We start from the raw sequence: 19,334 nt of genomic DNA on the forward strand, positions 1-19,334 counted from the left end.
CTGGGTGGTTCATGTTCCTCATCACTTAAATATGAACCTGTTCCAGCAAAGTCCTGAGGACATTTTTCATGACTCTACCTACAAGAGTCTATAATGTTATTTGTGAAAACACACACTTATCTAGTAACAGATATAAGAGCTTTTGTATGATCCTATAAAGTAAATGCCCTGGACAAAGAAACTCTTGGAACTTCGTTTCGTTAACATTGAGAGAATAAGGAAGTTAAATAGGAACATGAGAGGTTGTTCTTCACTATTTTACTAGTTCTGTTTAAGTGTAAATTTATGGTGATATTGTATGATTATTCAAAAGAAAATTTCAAAGTCCCCTGGAGATATTTTCATCTGTAACTATATTCTTAATAATTTATACAGTTCTGAAAATTAACAGGACTTTAAAATTTTTCCCTAAAGGATGTTGACATCATTTTACTCAACACATTTCTTTTGTGTTTAATGTGAAATTGGATCTACTTCTTACAGTACAGTTATGTAAACATCGATGGAAAACAGTATTAATCCTATGTTTTGAAACACTAGCTTTCAAGGCCCCCTAGGCCAGGAAGAGGGTGAGTGTCATTCACCTTTTTTATTGAGTACCTTACATTTGTACAATGCTCTGGTGTTACAAATTCTTTGCAGAAAGCTCATTTTAAAAAATGACCTAATGATATTTAATCTACAGATAACTCTGTGGGTTAAATATTATTCTCATTTTACCAAGGAAGAAACTCAGGCTCACAGGAGATACATTTCTTGTTCAAGACCAAGTCTTAAACTGTCAGTAGGGCCAGAATTAGCTCTGTGCTAAATGGCGAAGGAGACCTTTTGAGCTGACCACACCTCAGCTGCCTTGGGACCACAAACCCAACAGGGCTTTCCTTGGATGGCGAAGACTCTCTGTTTATGTTTTCAGGCTTGTTAACTGACATTCAGTGTAAATCTAAAAGACTGAGGAAAAACGTGAAGCAGCACGCAGATCAGACCATTAATGAAGACGGTGAAGGACGTGACTTGCGGCAAGTGACCTCGACAACTAAGTCATGCAGGGTAATGACGGGCCAGCGTGTCCACCATAGCTGGCGGCCACTGAGCTTCTAGGATGTTGTGACTTGGGCGGGGAGCTTTCACACCAGGGCCACAGCCACAAGCAGAATTTCATTTCAAGTGTGCATCAAGAGCTTTTTAGTCAAGAGAGTAATACATGCTTCCATGTAAAAATTCAAAGGATAGCAGTTACGTAAACATGGATGAAGTAAAATCAGTGAAAGTTCTCCATCTCCCTGATCCTATTCTCCTCCTGCTTCCCAGAGGTAACCGGTGGGAATGGTTCGGGCTTTAAAACGAGTGTCGATGACATTTCTTTCCCTGTCAGTGAGAAGGGAGGCTGAGACTGGAAAGGATGTGGACTCAATAGGGGTCTGTGGATTAGTCCTTATCGAGGGGTAAAACAGGGTGAATACACATCTGTGGGTCAATAGAGAAAGGCCCTTCTCCCTGAGGTCACAAATTACTCAAGAAATCCTTTGCGTGACTCAGGACAAAATAGAGGAACAGCATCTTGGATGCTTAGCCAAACATGCTGTGATAGTTCACAGAACATTTGGAGGAATTTTAATTTGCCATTAGTTGCAAAACCTATAATCCGTGATTGATTAAGTCACACTCTTCTCAATATTTATTATACTACTGACAAAGAAAATTTCACCCAAGTTTAGTTTTGCAAATATGTTATTTTGTGTTCATTTCAGAAAAAATAATCTTATGTAAAAAGTACAGTTGACCTTTGAACAACTTGGGGGGGTATTTAGGGATGTCCACCCTCGGGCAGTCGAAAATCCACATATAATTTCACAGTCTGGCCCTCCCGTAACCTCAGTTCTGCCCCTGTGAATTCAACCAACCACAGATTCTGTAGTGCAGTAGAACATGTGTAGTAAAAGAAATCTGTGTATAAGTGGACCCATGCAGTTCAAACCTTGTGTTGTTCAAGGGTCAGCTGTATTACTTTGTCATAGTGCTTCACCAATAACACTTTGGTAAAGGAAGCAACAAGTCGACACTATTATTCACACTCATCAAAAGATGCTAATCAGGGGGAAAGAGGTGTTTGTGGTCTGAATTGTCCAGATTGATGACTTACTACTTTGGGGGTTGGCAACAGTTCTGTAAAGGGCCAGATATTTTAGGCCTGGCCACATGGTCTCTATGAGAACTACTCAACTCTGCTATGGTAGTAGGCCTGACAGGCTTCATATCCTGCTTATTATTTATTCACAAGAAATACATGAAAGGAATATTTTGTTATCCCTGTTTCATAGATAGGAAAATTACCCACTTGGGACACATTTAGTGAAATGTGATGTGGCTTGCCCAAGGAACTAGAGAAAGCAATTACACATTATAACAGAGTGCATGCACAGTTTCTGCCATATTTAGGGCTTTTTTCAACAATTTCTGCTAGTGGTTTACTCCAGATGACAGTACACATGGGAAACATGCCTTATAACCAGCTTCCCTGACACCTTTCATTTTTTTGCCAGTGTAGGAGAAAACTGAGCTCACCCCAGATCAACAGAATCTTCTTCATTATATTATGGATTCATACAGCAAGCAGAGGATGCCTCAGGAAATAACAAATAAAATTGTATGTACAATATCTGAGGATTCATGGGTTTAAAGTTAATATTTTCTGGAGCTTTTACTACCTTGGGGGTCAAATTTATATATGAATATGTTAGTTAAAATGATTAGGGCTTAGAGTTTAAGTTGTATATTTAAACTTTTTGCAGCATTAAACAAAGAGTAAGAAGTCTCATACCTAGCTTGGTAATAGTAATTGTTCTCCAAGGATCTGAAAAATTTGAGCTGGGTCTTAAAATTTATTATCTAAATATGGTTCTATAGTATAACAATATTATATGGATTTCTCCTTCTATCTACTTACCATTTGCTTTTTTCTTAAAATTTAGTTAAAAGAAGAATTCAGCGCAGAAGAAAATTTTCTCATTTTAACTGAAATGGCTACCAGTCATGTACAGATTCTCGTAGAATTCACAAAAAAACTTCCAGGTATTTTTACATGTAGTTACTTTTCTACTACACTGTACAATATTCTTGTGACATTGAGAGGCAGTCTGTTCATCGTAAAAAGGGAATAATGCCACATCCGCTTTATAACTTTTTATTTATCTACTTATTTTTAAAATTCTATTTATTTATTTATTTAATTTTTGGCTGCGTTGGGTCTTCGTTACCGTGCGCGGGCTTTCTCTAGCTGTGGTGGTCCTGGGCTACTCTTCCGTGCGGTGCACGGGCTTCTTCTTGCAGTGGCTTCTTTTGTTGTGGAGCAAGGGCTCTAGGCACGTGGACTTCAGTAGTTGTGGCGCACAGGTTTAGTTGCTCCGTGGCATGTGGGATCTTCCCTGACCAGGAACCCTTGAACCCGTGTCCCCTGCATTGGCAGGCGGATTCTTAACCACTGCACCACCAGGGAAGTCCCCCACATCTGCTTTAAATTAATGTGTCTAATTACTATAGACATGAAATATTAGAGCCAGATGGGATATTTTAAATTATAATAATTCTCCAAATTGATAGATTAAAAAATTGAGACTTTCCAAAGTTGTCATTCATCCATTTATTCATTTAATAAGCATTTTTTGAAATGTACTCTATGCTAAGTACCTAGCAATTACCATCAAGGAGAGTGATTAAAGGCTAAAATTTTAAAGAACCCCAAAAAACCATGTATACAAAGTGCTGTTGAACAGAGAGAAAATGATTCCTAATTGTATCTGAGAAAGACAGGGAGGATTCAGAAAGAATCATATTTGAGTGTAAAAGAAAAAATGGTTTTTCCCAGTGGTATGAAAGAGAAGGGGCATTCCAAGTCAAGAGATCTGCTTGTGAAAAGGTAATGAGGCATGACCAAGAATAGGATTATTAGAAATGGAAGAGAAGATTCAGTGTAGCTATAGAATAATGTCTGTGGTGGGCTCCTTGGCTAGACATAAGGCAAGTTGGTACCAGACTGATAAGGATGCCCTGGATGGTAAGAAGTTTTTGGTGGCTTTTTTTTTTTCTTTTTGAGAGGAACATAATGAGATTTATGTTATAGATATATGGCTTTATTGGGTTTGTGTAAGATGGATTTGAATGAGGACGGACTGCAGGCAGGGAGGATCAGTTAGTATGCTACTGCACCAGTCCAGGTAGAGGGCTTGAAATAAAGCAATAGCAGTGGGAGAGAGAAGAGGAAACAAAATGAAGAGAGACTCAAAGATTGGTAGGGCTTGATGAACAAGTGTATGAATGGGATGAGGGAGAGGGACTTATCCATAGTCATTTAGATGGTGCCAGTACAGAATGTGGAATTCAAGGTTCTTGTCTCCCAGTGCCACTCCTCCCCCATTCTTTCAGCCACATTATCAATGCTCTATAAGGCAATAGGTTTAAGTTGTTTCAGTGTTTTTAAAATATTTTAGTACATTAGAATCCATGGTCTAGTAGAGTATAATAAATATCTTGCATAGCAGCATAACACTGTAATATTAAATTACAGAAGGTGACTTCTGATGTAGGATTTTAATTAGACAGTTTAATTTGCTTTCTTTTGTCAGCATTATGCTATTATTTTATTAAATGTGTCATGGATAGACATAAGCTTATATAAAAGTCATAAGATGTGGGGAGAAAGTTCTTGTTATCATTGAAACATTAATATTCTCTCATTTATTTATTAACAATGAAAGAGAAACTTAATTGTTATATGCTAATTTGGCTGAAGGCAATCATGATTAAAAAAAGATTACACGAGAGTGATAACTGTGGGGGGAGAACTGGGAAAGGGAGAATATGATGTTCTTGGTTGTTTATGGGAAAAGGTTTTTCAGTTCAAATGGTCAGTTGGTATTGAATCAGGAAATAATTGAAGGCGAAAAAGTATCTTATTCATAAGAAGGTAACTTATCTGAAAGCAATGGCAATATCTTACACACTTCTTCATTTCCAGTGCCTAACCTATTTCCTGAGGGAGAGAAAGAGTGCAATTAATGCATGTTTAACGAGTAAAGTAGAAGGAAAAAAATTTAAATGCAGCAGGAAATAAAAGGCAAGAAAACCTTGAGACAGAAAAAATTGTCTTTTAACAATAATTATAGAAATGACAACATTATTATATATAGTAATAATAGTGATATATAATACCAATAGGAAAGGGTGTTTTGTGAAAGACCCAGGGGAGTCACTCCTTTCAGCAGTTCATTGAGCATAACCTGTGCCAGGCACTGTCCAGGGTGCTGGAGACTCAGCATGGCTCCTGCCCTCAAAGGAGCTCTTAGGTTCTCTAAGGTAGTGACTTTTTGAAGAGTCATAAAAAAAGACTCAAGTTCTCAGAACAGGGGAAGGTTATTCATTATCAACAGGAAAAGAGATGGTCAATGCAGAGCTGATACTTAGAGAAGATGTTCTGCTGCTCTCATTGATCAGGCATTTGTGACACTGAGGTGAAAATGAGACTTAGGACTGATTTAAGTTTCTAGGTTATATTTTAGGAAGAGAAACAAAGAGGCATACCTTCTAAGAGAGTGATTCAGAATCTTGGGTAGAGGGAGACAGGGAGTATAGATTGAAAAAGCCTGTTCTTTACTCTCACGATCTGATTTTACACTTGGGGAGAAATGCAAATTATAGAAAGGGACTTAAATATTTGCTTATCAACATAGGGGTTGAATTTAGAAGATCAATGGACTTTGATAAAAAGTCCTACCAGATACTGCTGAACTGAATGAATAAGCATTTTCAGAACTCTAATGAAAAACTGATGAATTCATAAAAGTGCTAACAAAAGATCAAGATAAAAAATTAATTACATGGGACTGAGTGAACTGATGAGGATGATTATAATTTTTGTGACTTTCTGTTTGAATTTAAAAAAAAAAAAAGTCCTACCAGAGACCTTTCCAAACATCCTTAAAATCATGCCTCAGAGAGCTGGACCATCTCAGAAGGCAGGCTCAGCAGGCAGGAAAAGAAGGACATTTTCACCCCATTTTTAAAGTTTTGTATACAAAAACTCCAAATAGATTGGTACCCATTGTAAGTAATTCAATCATGCAATTCAAACAATGCAGAAATTTATGGACCAGAAAGTTAAAGTCCCCTTCACAGCCATCCATATCATCTTTATTATAGGCAACTATTGACAGAAGTCTGGTTTGATTTCTTTCATATATTTTAATCTATACACACATACACATACATAGATTGTTGTTTTTAAACATGTAAGTGAGATTATATAGTACATATTTGTTTTGGGGTATCGTTTTTTCTTTAACATCTTCCCATATATGTATACCAGCCTCATGCTTTTAACAGTTGCATAGTATTCCATTGTAATAATAATAGTTAACATTATTTAAGTATTTGCTGTATGTCAAGAACTGTACTAGGCATTTAATATGATTGCCTCATTAATACTTCTGCCAATCCTAAGGGGTGGGTGCTTTTATAATCCCTATTTTGGAGGTGAGGAAACTGAGACACTAAGAGAGTGAGTACGTTTCCCAAGACCACAAAGATAGTAAGTGTCAGAGACAGAATTTTCTTCTAGGCAATCTGATTTTAGAGACCTTATTTTATACTGCCCTCCTATGGATCCACCATAATTTATTTAAGTAATCACCATTAATGGACTCCTGCTATGTTTTCAGTTCTTCAATTCATTCATTTATTCATTGAGCAAGTATTTTTGAATGCCTACCATCAAGGTAGTGACTTTTAATTCTTAGCATTACTCTCTTCTCTGAACTCCATTGTTATTTAATTCTTGGATACCTATTATATGCCAGGCACTTGGGATACAGAAGTGAATAAAACAGGCAAAGTCTCTGTCCCCAAGAAGTTTATACTCCAGGAGAGGTGGCAGATAATTAACAAATAAGCAAATAAACTTATAGTATCATGTCAGGCAGTAGTAAGTTTTATGAATGAAAATAAAGCAGGTAGGGACTAGTGAGTGCTGGGGAGTGCTATTTTAGGTAGGGAGGCCTGCATACACTGAGGGAGTGGGGCATGGGGATAGCTGGGGAAGAGCATACACCCTGAGGCAAAATCAGACTTGTGTGTTCACCACAGAGCCAGAGGTCTGTGTGGCTGGAGCACAATAACTGAGGAGGAGGTGATGAAGGAGAAAGTGAGGTCAGAGAGGCCACTGGGGACTATAGCATATAAGCCTGCATAAGGACTTTGGATTTTCTGGGCAGTGTTATATTTCTTCAGGTCATCAGTTTTTTCCTGTATGTCTCTGATTTTCCCTACCCCACATGTGCAGTGCTGAGCTCAGAGCAGATACCTCAGCATGGCCCTGATTGGTTTTTTGGCGGGCGGGGTGGAATGCTACCCATTCTTCACATTGATTAAAGACTCATCGAGTTGGCCGAATATTCATTTAAACCTCTGAATACATGTAAAATGTTTTCTGGCTTGTGGATGCTTCCATTCTGCAGAGTTGACCCTCTCTGACCCTCTCTGATGTGACAAGATATGACTAAAATAATGGCTCAAAGAGAATCTACTTTATCTCCAATATTTCATCTGAATTAGCCTGTCTCTTCCATAGTATATAAGTATACATATTTGGTATGGACTTGATATCCTCTTTAGTCTGGACTTGTTAAATAAATCCTGCTCGATGAAAATAAAAGTCAGCTTCTATTTGGGGGAGTACAATAGATACTTATTGACTCAGTTTAGCTGTTCAATCTTAAAACAATTACAAAATCACTTTATGGAAAGGTTTTATCAATGGGGATGATGGTGATGATGAAATATTGTTATACAACATTCACAATTTTTGATACTGATTTGATTATCATCTTCACTCAGGGTTTCAGACATTGGACCATGAAGATCAGATTGCTTTGCTGAAAGGGTCTGCAGTTGAAGCTATGTTTCTCCGTTCAGCTGAGATTTTCAGTAAGAAACTTCCAGCTGGACATGCTGACCTATTGGAAGAGAGAATTCGAAAGAGCGGTAAGTAATTTGGCTAATGGTAAAAAGTCTGTTCCTGCAAGTAAGAATTTGTACATCCCATGAAGGCAGGCCTCTTGCCTATCTTATGCAGTTATATGCCCACTGTGACTAGCAATGGCACTAAAAAGGACACTATCTTATGCAGTTATATGCCCATTGTGACTAGCATAGAGAACGATACTAAAAAGAATAGATGAGAATTTAGTGACTTGGTTCAAAAATTCTTGTTGTAATAGCAAAATACCAAAAATACTCTTTTCACTGCATTAAGATGAAGGACCAAAGGAGAAATTTTTTAAAGATTGGAATATTAGTCTGATTTTTAAAATAGCCTAAAGGAGCTGGGATTATTCAGTCTAGAAAAAGTTTCATTTATTCAAAATCTTCAGGTATGAATGACTATGTATCAAACTATTATCCATCTCAATGCAAAGCAAAATAAGAAATAATACTAATAGCAACACTTATACATAATTTATTAGGTTTCAGACACTGTTCTGAATACTTTATATGTATTAGTTCATCAAATCCTCATAAAAATCCTATAAGTTCTGATATTATTCCCATTTTATAGATGAGAAAACTGAGACAGAGAGTGGTTAAATAACTTTTCCAGAGGCAGACATGAAGCCTGACTTCAGAAGCCATATATATTAACCACTATACTCTACTGCCTCTCAAGAGATAAAAATGAAATAATGAATGAATAACACAATTTAACTTATTATGGAGGAATACTGTGACAGGGAGGGTATGGAGATGACAATGTATGGTCTTTGTCCTCCAGGAACTCATAGACTAGTGGGGAAGGTGTACAAGCAAGTGATTCTAAATCAATGTGCAGTGTAATAGGGACTATAAGGAATGTGTATATAAAATGAAGCGTAAAGACGTGCCTGCCTTCCTGTGAATCTACTTGGTGAGTCACACAAAGTTGACAATTGAACCATGGAACTTGTCAAGAACAAGTTAAGAACTTGTCAAGCCACAAAAGTCTGAGAAAGGCATTCCAAGAGATATAGCCATTATAACATAATAATATAGAAATTGCAGGTACAAAGATGTGGAGAAATGAGAGAGCATCTGTGTATAGGACTCACAAATACCTTGATATTGCTGGAAAATAATATTTGTGGAGTTGAAAATGTAGTGAGTACTAGATTATTAAAGATGGCAAATACCACAAAAGGAGCTTTAGTTCTTATATAATGGGGATTCTTGGTAATATTCTGAGCAACTATGATACGACCATAGCAGTACTGTGGAAGATCTTTCTAGCAGTAATTTGAAGGAAGGTTTGGAGGAATTGAGACAAGAGGCACGTCTCTATAAAGAGACCAATGCAATAACTAGGTGAGAACACATGAGGGTCTTGCAGGTTAAAAATATGTAGTGATCAAAAAGAAAAAACCTTGCTTGAGAACATAAGTTTCAGAACTTGTGATACTGCAAGTTTCAGATGAGTTCAAGAATGAAGTTTTCCAGAACACAATCTGTATGAATAAAATGCATGCCTCCAGCTCATAATAAGATACTTTACCCAAACATCAACCACATATTGTGACAATAAAAACCATCCAAACTCACATGCTGCTTCGTATTTTATTATCTATAATGATGCTTCCATTTATTAATATTTATGAATTTGCTTCTCCCAGTGGATTTTCAGAACATTGCCTCTTCCCCACACCACAGAAAAACCTGATCTTGCAAGATGACCTTTCAGAATAACTTTTTATTTTTATATAACACATTCTTATTTCTACTGTACATTTAATTCCAGAATAACATAACATTTCAAAGTTACCCTGTTTAAGCCTATAGAACTCTTTAAAGAACATCATGTGAAATTTCTTTTCTTGTTCTTCAAATTCATACTCTTTTGTTTGCTTTTATCAAATCCCATCATATATACAAAGATACTGTCTCCTGAGACACATTTACTTAGTGAGGGTTACAGGGTTTATTTATATTAATTGAGGCTTCAGAACACATATCTGATACAACCTGTGGCTGAGTTGTCTCTACATAATTCTAGTGCATCAATTTCTTTATTCCTAATGTGGTATTATGCAAAATTCATTTATAAGCTGGAAGTTTTAATAAATATAGGAATAATCATACGAAAACATAAAATATGATAGAACTGGAAAGGGCTTTCTAACACTGAATGAGTTTACATTTTAGCATTAAGGAAGTTAGCAATAACTTCTCACAGACTTAACAGAACAACTTGTTCTATGTTCACGTCAAATACAAATAACCTCTGAAATTTATAGGATTTTTCGGCCTTTTTTGATTCTCCGCAACAGACATGAGTGAAATATTCAATTCAGTAAGTGTTTATCAGGATGAAAGTATACCTTGTGATCTTACAATGGTTTGCTTTTACATGCATCATCTCCTTAGTATTTCCAATGGCCCCTAAATGTGAGTGCTGTGTTCCTATTTTATAGATGGGGAAACAGGCTTAGATAGGCTAGGTGACCTGCCCAAGGTCATACAGCTAATCAGTAGACTACCAGGAGGTGAACACAGGTGTTCTACTCAAAGCCCAGTACCATTTCTGCCCATTGCACCTGTCACTCGCTAAGATATAATATTTGCCCAACTGTCAGCTGGTAGGGAATATTAAGACCCAGTAAGACATGGTTCCTGCCTTTTGGTTGAGTGAGAAAGCATAAGCAGCAGCTAGTAATTTGAAATTGCTTTTAAGCAAATGATAAAATGAATAAAGACAATGAGGTCAGAGGAAGGAGAGATGCTTATAAGAGTGATGAAGTTGTAGTAGATAGTAAAATATACTGTACATAGTATATTGTGCTTATTTTTTCTGCTCTTTAAATATATATGATTTTGCTGCTTTAACCTTGGCAACTTGTGCAAGATGAAAACAATAAGAACTAAATTCTCTGATGAAGCCCATATAAGCTGATTATCAGTTCATAGTCTTGGAAAGAGAGGTTGGAAATGTACAGAAACAAATGACAATATTTATGAGAAAGTTTAATTTAAGAATTAGAATTCTTACCAACTCTCATGTTGCTTTTTAAAGTTGTCACACAGTAATTTTGGCATGGACAAATTTGGGAGTCAAATTATAGGAAGAAACCTCTTCAAAGTAAAAGAGATTATTAAACTAATAAAAGCGTCGGTATTTCCATTGCCCCTCAGCAGTATTCCCCAAGCCTTCTGTACTTGCCCAGTTTAGGACATTATGTATTTATTTATGTATCTGCCTTCTCCATTAATCTGTAAACTGTTTGACGACTATTCCCAGCACCATCACAGTGCCTGGCACAGATGAGGCACACAAAAATTGGTGAATTTGGTTGAGATGAATCTGAAACTTGACAGTCCAAATCCTGGCAACTCTTAAGCATCGTTATCCTAAGATAAATTTTAGCCAGTAGGACTACTGGAAAGTATGTTATTTATTAAATATCTTAAATATTTTACATTGAAAGCAGTTATTTTTTGAATTGCTAATGTGACGGCAGCTTTTTACTCAAGGCCAACAGTATGGTACAAATGACTCACTGAGTGGAGGTTAGCAATTGAAACAGAGGCCAAGGTCCAATCTCTTAGCACCAGGAGAATGTTTCCATTGTCTGAGTGGCATCCTTTCCCCTAGCACATCTCACAGCTATGTAACCTTCATTGCTAGGCACAAACAAAACATAACATTGCCTAATTTAACAAGCATTTATTAATCTCCTACTCTGTCTCCAGCAGGACCCTAGTTACTAAGGATACAGAGAGGAATAAGAAACATCTTTATTGGTTAGGCAGTCTGCCAGGCATTGGGAATACCGCAGTTGACTCCTGCTCTCATAAACTGTATATGGTATTTCACTCTAATGGGAGGGAGAGATATGAATTGTGAGAGGTGCAATAGAATTGAACGTAGAGAAGGGAGCAACTAATTCTGCTTCACCGTGACAGGTAAAGCTCCACAGAGATAGCAAAATTTGAACTTGGCCCTGAAACATGGGTAGGGTGTCCTAGCCGAACAAGGATGCCTTGTATATGTGCACTTGTGTATAATACACACACATACACACCTTGGCTTTATTTTTGTCCCCAATGAAAATAACTCAAAAGAGCATAGTGTTAATTCTATCACATGGTTATTCTCTCAGGGAATATTTCTTATCACTGGACAATTAATTTATCAATCACAGACCTCTTTTTTTTTTTTTAAGGCAAACAAGAAACAGAGGAGCAGAAACAATGGTTTTTTACAACTGAACATTTCCATGGTAGTCTTTGTGATTAAGTTAGAAAATAGCCCCCTCTTGTGACCAAAAATCAACTAATTGGACTTGAGTAAGTTTCAGAAAGGAGTCAACAGGAAAACAGGAAAAGACTGCCCCTTCAGGACGATGCTATTGTTACATTTCTTATGTTAGAAATTGCTGGCTCATAAACACTTAAAACACCCTTTGTTTATGTTGGTGTGATTAATTCTGATTATTTACTCTAATTCCAAAAGCAAGTTTATATTTTATCTATCCTGTAAGAAAAATTTTTTTAAACTCTTCTATTATTTATTTTCTACATTTTCTCTATATTCACTGTTGTTCTTTACAAGGTGCACAAGACAAACAGTTGTAATAAATATTTTAACCTGTTTTTGTTTTTTTTTCCAAAAATTATCAATTGCAATTAGATAGCTAATGGAGGTATCATCTTTGGAGGGTGAGAGAGGATTTAGAAAAACAAATAAGATAGAAAATTAGGTAGTCAAAGATGATTTCATAAATATTTTCAAATCTGTTGCCTTTAATCTTATCTCCAAACCCTTATATACTATTTAAAATAATGACAGTCGTGAATTATTATTTTAGGTAACCACAATTAATGGGTGTAATACCCAACTATTGAAGACTGCCATCTTTTGAAGATGAAAAAGAATAGCTTTATTAACAAATACAGATCTTAGCTTAGCTTTAATACTTAGAAAAATACTAGGGCAAATCACTGATCAGCCAATTTGTATTCATCCCTAGCAAACTGCAGAATGCAAAAACAAAACAAAAACAAAAATGTAGCTTTGTAAACACAAAAGTACATGAGCTTAATCGAAGGTTGAGATGGAACTAATGTGTTGACCCAATTCTCCTGAATAACAACATTAATAGTTCTTTTTATGATTATTTGCTCTAACATTTATTGAGGGTTTACTATGAGCCAGGCTTGGTGCTAAGAACTCTACATATATTATCTCATATAATACTATTGATATAACTCACATTTCACAGATGAGGAAACTGAGGCTTAAAGAGTTTAAGTAATGTGCCCGAGATCAAGTCATATGTCAGCTTTTAAACTCAGGCTTACTACCTCTTAACCACTATGTCTGTTGGAAACCGGGACTAGTAGTCCCAGCCTCACATACTCCAACCCTCTGCATTTTAAGTTGTATCTAGTTTGGTCATGGGTATTCAGTTCAGTCTGTAACAGCTGGATAGAGGGCAATCTTCCACATGGTGTCATCCCCAAGTTGCTCAACAAAGACACTGTCGTTAAGAGAGCCAACTGGGGTTGATTAAACGTCAAAGGAGAAGAAAGTGTGCTACTTTGACTAAAGACAGAAAGGCCAAGGATTCTGTTTGAGAAGATTCTTTAGATTCATCTAAAGGTGAGGATTCAGGCTTTCTGATCCTGTGAAGTATAACATTAGATGATAATTATACTCTTTAGCATCTGGAATCCAACTTTATTCTGGTGTGTTTCAACTGAAGCTCTAAGGCTTTTAGGTCGGGTTTGGGATGGAATAGAGTAGTCTATTCTAGTGTGGACCAATTCTGGGAAACTCATCTTAATTCATCCATAAGTCACAACACACCTTTTTTTTTTTTTTTTTTTTTTTTTCTGTCTGCACAATTCCCCAGTCAAAGCTTTTCTGGAGTGGAGCCACGCACAGAACAGGCACCAATCTAATAGCTGTTGAATGATTGGAGGAAGTGGCACAAAGGAATCTTAAATTATGAAGAGGAGTAAGTTATAAAGGAGAAGGAAGATATTCCAAGTAGAGAGAACATGTACACAACTGGGCAATAAGAATTGTTTAGGGAACTCCGAGTGCCTGAACATGGCTGGAGTATAGGCTGTGTGATAGAAAAATAGTACCCCTTAGTCACAACTAAGAGCCAGGACTCTGAAGCCTACTAGCTTTGGTTTGAATCCTGGTTCCACTTCTCACCAGCTGTGTGTCTTTGGTCAAGTTACATAACCTCTCTGTACCTATCTCATGGGGTGTTAGAAAGATTAAATGAGTTCTAGCATAAGAAGTGCTTAGAACAGTGCCTAGTACATAATGAGTACTCAGTAAATGTGAACTATTGCTATCATGTGGGTGAGTATTGGATGGTGGGAGAGGCAGGAGACGGGTCCAGGAGTTTCCTATGTAAAAAGGAAGAACATTTATGCCAAAAGCCATGGAGAGTTTTTGAAGGTTTGTAAGAATTGGGGAGACAGAGTGTGGTTTGAATTTTAGAAAGGTGATTCTAGAATGGTTTAAAGAGGACCACACTGAAGACAGGAAGACCAGTAAGGAGGCAATTGGAGTGATCCAGATGAAAAGAAAGAAAGACTTAAACTAGGTCAACCAGATGCAGTGAAGAGGGGAGAGAGCACCAAGTGAGAGTTAGCTGGTCAAATACGCAGGACTTGATTCAATCCAGGCACTGGACTGAGTTAGAGGAAGGCTGAATCTTGGTTGTCAGGTGGCGACAATTGGATGCGTGAGGATACCAATCACTGAAAATGGGAACATCAGGAAAGGAGTGGATTTGGAGGAAGATGGGGAATTTAGTTCTATACATGGTGTCTTTGATTTTGGACACACTGAGTTTGAAGAGAAGGGCCAAGTACCATTGCCTACTAGGCAATGGATAAACAGCTTTGGTACTTCAGAGAGAGATCAGAACTCTGATAAGAATTCTAGCCAATGTATTAAGTAGAGTTTATATTTCTGCACTGAAGAACAATAATTTTTTGTTGGTTAAGATGCTGTCTATGTCTTGATTATAGATAGTAATGTTAAAAAGATTAACTAAAGCCCATCGAGAGCATGGTGAAGTTCAGAGATTCTTTTGGCAATTCGAGAACATTATCATTTATTGTTACACAGTAGTGACTAAAACAAAGGCACTGCCAAAATCAAAGACATACAAATCGCTGATTAGGTTATATTTTGAGGATTTTAACTGATCTTCTTTGCAATGCTTCACCTTTGGCTGGGACATTTAATATATAGTCATTATTTAAATGTGGCTGGGACGTTTATCAAATATCTGCATATGGGTATATTAACATGTATGTATATATATATATATAATGTTTGTAATTTTACACTTTTCAGTCATTCAAAAATTTTACTATGCCTCTGCAATTTTTCACCTTTCCCCCATAGGTATCTCTGATGAATATATAACACCTATGTTTAGCTTTTATAAAAGTGTTGCAGAATTGAAAATGACTCAAGAAGAGTATGCTCTGCTTACAGCAATTGTTATTCTCTCTCCAGGTAATTTCAATGTTACATTTTTATTTTTATGCCATTTGTTGGTTTTCCCCTCAAGTATAGTAGTAATATTAAAGAAAATCTTGGATAAAAAACATAAAGAGAAAGTAAAATGGCATATAATTCCACCAGTCAAATGGAACCATTGTTAACATTTCAGTGTAGTTGTTCTCAGCCTTTTTCTAAACATCATACTCATTCAGTAATTTCATTCTGAACACCTTATATGCACTAAACATGTTTCTAGACATTGTGGGATATAGCAGCAAAGAAACAGGCAGGATACAGCTACATGGAGCTTACATTCTAGTAGGGTGAGAAAGACAGTAAATAAAGAAATGAATGCAAATAATTTTTAGGAGGTGGTAATACTACAAAAAATATAAAGATGTGGGTATAAGGAAAGAAAGCGGCAGCAAAATGCTGTTTTAATCAGTGGTCAGGGAAGGCTTTTTTAAGGGGTTGAAGTTTGAGCAAGGACATAAATTATATACTTTTAACATAATAAAGAACATACTGTCTTTAAGTGTACTTTTCCCATGTCATTAAATAATTATATTGGTAAAAGTTTGTTGTAGTATGTACATCATATTCTATTGTATGATGTACAGTCATTTACTCAGTTTTACCATGTTTTGATATTCAGGATGTTTCCAGATTTGTTGTTGCTGTTGTTTTAAACAACGTTGAAATGAATACCTTTGTACATAAAATTTGTCTATATTTTTGATTAATTATTTGGGAATAAGTGATGCCATGTTCATGATTTGTAAAGCTTAATTACAATGATAGCCTTAAACCACTTTTTTTTTTTTTTTTTTTTTTTTGCGGTTCGCGGACCTCTCACTGTTGTGGCCTCTCCCGTTGCGGAGCACAGGCTCCGGACGCGCAGGCTCAGCGGCCATGGCTCACGGGCCCAGCCGCTCCGCGGCATGTGGGATCTTCCCGGACCGGGGCACGAACCCGCGTCCCCTGCATCGGCAGGCGGATTCTCAACCACTGCGCCACCAGGGAAGCCCTTAAACCACTTTTATACATGATACTGAGGCAGAAGCTAGTTGTTAGTTTTACCATAAGAAATTATAATTTAAAAAAGAAAAACTTTTCAGCGGTACATACTAAAGTTACACACATTTATACCCTATAACCCAGCAATTCCAGAATATACCCACCAGAAATGATACTTATGCCCATCATAGAGTTTACCTTGAGTGCGTTTATTACCTAGTCCAACCTCGTACTGCTCCCTGCATGATGGGCCAATAAATCAAGAGACGAGGTGTTGGGACAAGGAATAGCAACTTTATTTGGAAAGCCAGCAGACTAAGAAGATGGTGGACTAGTGTCCTGAAGAACCACCTTACCCGAGTTAGAATTCAGGCTTCTTTTCTACTAAAAGGGGAGAGGGTATGGCTGGTTGCTGCAAACTTCTTGATGCTGGAATCCTTTGTTCTTGCAGCTGTCCACGTATGTGCGGTCACAATGTTCCTATAAACCTCCAACAAGATAAATGTTATTCTCTGTTCTGCAACTTTTTATCTCTATGTGAATGGAAAAGTGTTATACCTTTAAAGGTCAGAACCTTGAGAATGGGATATCGCGTATATTTCAGGCTCTAGGCAACATACTTTCACAAAAGGCACAGAGCCAGCATGACTAAGCACAAGCAACAGAGCACAAGGGTTAGAGCTAAAGGAATAGATTCAGTATGGAGCCTTTCTGGTACACATTGATTGGAAGGAGAATTTAGGGAGGCCTCTGGGGGGCAGTAAAGGTCTTATAGCTTGATCTAGTTGTGATTACATGAGTCTAAATACGTGTGTGTAAAAATTCATCAATTTGAATACTTAATTTGTACATTTAAAGTGTACATTTATAACTTACACTTCAAAAACGTTAACATTACTGTAATTATGCCAAATTATTACTTTTCCACTTTTTTTGTCATTTTATTTTAAACTTCTAAACAGACAGACAATACATAAAGGACAGAGAGGCAGTAGAGAAGCTTCAGGAACCACTGCTTGATGTGCTACAAAAGTTGTGTAAGATTCATCAGCCTGAAAATCCTCAACATTTTGCCTGTCTTCTGGGTCGCCTGACTGAGTTGCGGACATTCAACCATCACCACGCAGAGATGCTTATGTCATGGAGAGTGAATGACCACAAGTTTACCCCGCTTCTCTGTGAAATCTGGGATGTGCAGTGATGGGCATTGCAGGGGCAGGGTCTAGCTCTTCATTTTCCTCATAATATAAATTCTATATATAACTTTCCTTTATTTCATTTGTACCTGGTTTTATGCAAGAATTCTCATCAATATTTATGTGGTAGTTATATAACCTCCACAATTGTAAATGTGGGGCTAGGTTGAAATACTTTCTCTACATTGTATTCTACAAGGCTTCAGGGAACCTTTCACTCAAATTGGTATGCCCTGTTTGCCTAATTAAATTAATCATTACTTCAAGTCTATCTGTTGAAATAGGGAAAATCTCATTTTGCTCTTCATCTTACCTTACTGCATATATTTTATTAAAAGGCTGTGTTCAATTTGGGCAATAAACTGAACATAATGGCAACAGGCTTTTCTTTGGGAACAAAATTTGAAAAATATACAACTTATTTCTTTAAATGATGAATAGCATCCTATCGAATCTGAGGGGGTAATTTCCAAAAAGGTAAACTCTTAGGACATAAATTGTGCTTTTCTCATCCCTGGAAGCCCTGGTGAATATTCATTCATTTTCCATAGCCCCCTGATCATTTCATATTCTTTGAAGTTCAAAGAGAATAGCATACAGAAAAGTTAATTATTGTCACATGAAACATTCCCTCAAGCAATCTCTTCCTTAGTTAGGGTCTTGAGGCAGCAGATAACTCCAGTGATGGGACATTCCATTTAGTCTCTTAAAAGTGCTCACTATTGGCTTTAGTGCATATAATTAATCATTTTTCGTTTGTTTGTTTTGTTTTTGGAAAACACTCCTTCAGCAGGGTGCACAGCTGTTGTATACTTCCCCCAAGGCAGGAATTAGTTCATTTCCTTCCTTCATTGTTATACTGTTGCATTCTTCTCCCCATTTTCCTTTGGTGAATACAATAAAACACCTATAAGTAATGGGCTTATATGTCCCTTTCTCCTGAAATCAGCCAAAACGGAGCTTGCTTAGCAAGCAAAGAGGTTTTCCTATTAAAATATTAGGGCAACCCTGAAGTCCTAAAAATGGCTAGTCAGCAGAAAATGGAGTGAGTTGGGGCTAACATTAGTTGGATTCCATTTGCTACAACAAAAAAGACTTGAGTCCCCACTAGGTAAGATATTGTTGCTAATCTCCATAGGAGATACAAAGACGATTAAGACACAGTAACTGCCTGGAGGGTCTTACAAAGAGCAAAGCGCTGTGGGCTCACCTGGGAAAACCTCAAGGAGGAGGTGGCATTTCCCCTGGGCTTGGAAGGATAGTCAGGACTCCATGGGTCAGGGTGGGAGGGGAGGGGATTCAAGGTGAAAGGGGTGGCAGGAGCAAAAGAAGGGAGAAAAGGGAGTTGTGCAGATGTTAAAAGACCACAAGTAACCTGGGCCAGAGAGGGAGGGTGCACAGTACCGTTGTAAGCCCCAGTTTCACCACTGCAAAATGAAGATCTCAGTACCCACCAACTAAAGGGATTTAGCTGATGAATGAAGAGCAAATGGGAAATTGCAGACCCACTAGGGAAGAGGGGGGTAAGGAAAGGACATTTAAGACAGAGAAGTAAATTTCTGAAT

General features: G+C 37.2%; 1 protein-coding gene across 5 annotated transcripts in view; it reads left to right on the forward strand.

Moving 5' to 3' along the window:
• NR1H4 (nuclear receptor subfamily 1 group H member 4) overlaps nucleotides 1-19,036 on the forward strand; it is a 66,006-nt gene extending 46,970 nt beyond the window's left edge. For all 5 annotated transcript variants that reach the window (XM_060025457.1, XM_060025458.1, XM_060025459.1 and 2 more), the window contains 6 exons: nucleotides 917-1,050; nucleotides 2,549-2,647; nucleotides 2,973-3,072; nucleotides 7,888-8,034; nucleotides 15,455-15,568; nucleotides 17,536-19,036. In XM_060025457.1, the coding sequence (XP_059881440.1) occupies nucleotides 917-1,050; nucleotides 2,549-2,647; nucleotides 2,973-3,072; nucleotides 7,888-8,034; nucleotides 15,455-15,568; nucleotides 17,536-17,774 (833 nt within the window). In that variant the 3' untranslated portion in view covers nucleotides 17,775-19,036. The remainder of the gene's footprint in view (nucleotides 1-916; nucleotides 1,051-2,548; nucleotides 2,648-2,972; nucleotides 3,073-7,887; nucleotides 8,035-15,454; nucleotides 15,569-17,535) is intronic.
• The last annotated feature ends 298 nt before the right edge of the window (nucleotides 19,037-19,334 follow it).

This window comes from Delphinus delphis, chromosome 11 (assembly GCF_949987515.2).
Source record: "Delphinus delphis chromosome 11, mDelDel1.2, whole genome shotgun sequence".
In the NCBI taxonomy this organism is placed as follows: domain Eukaryota; kingdom Metazoa; phylum Chordata; class Mammalia; order Artiodactyla; family Delphinidae; genus Delphinus; species Delphinus delphis.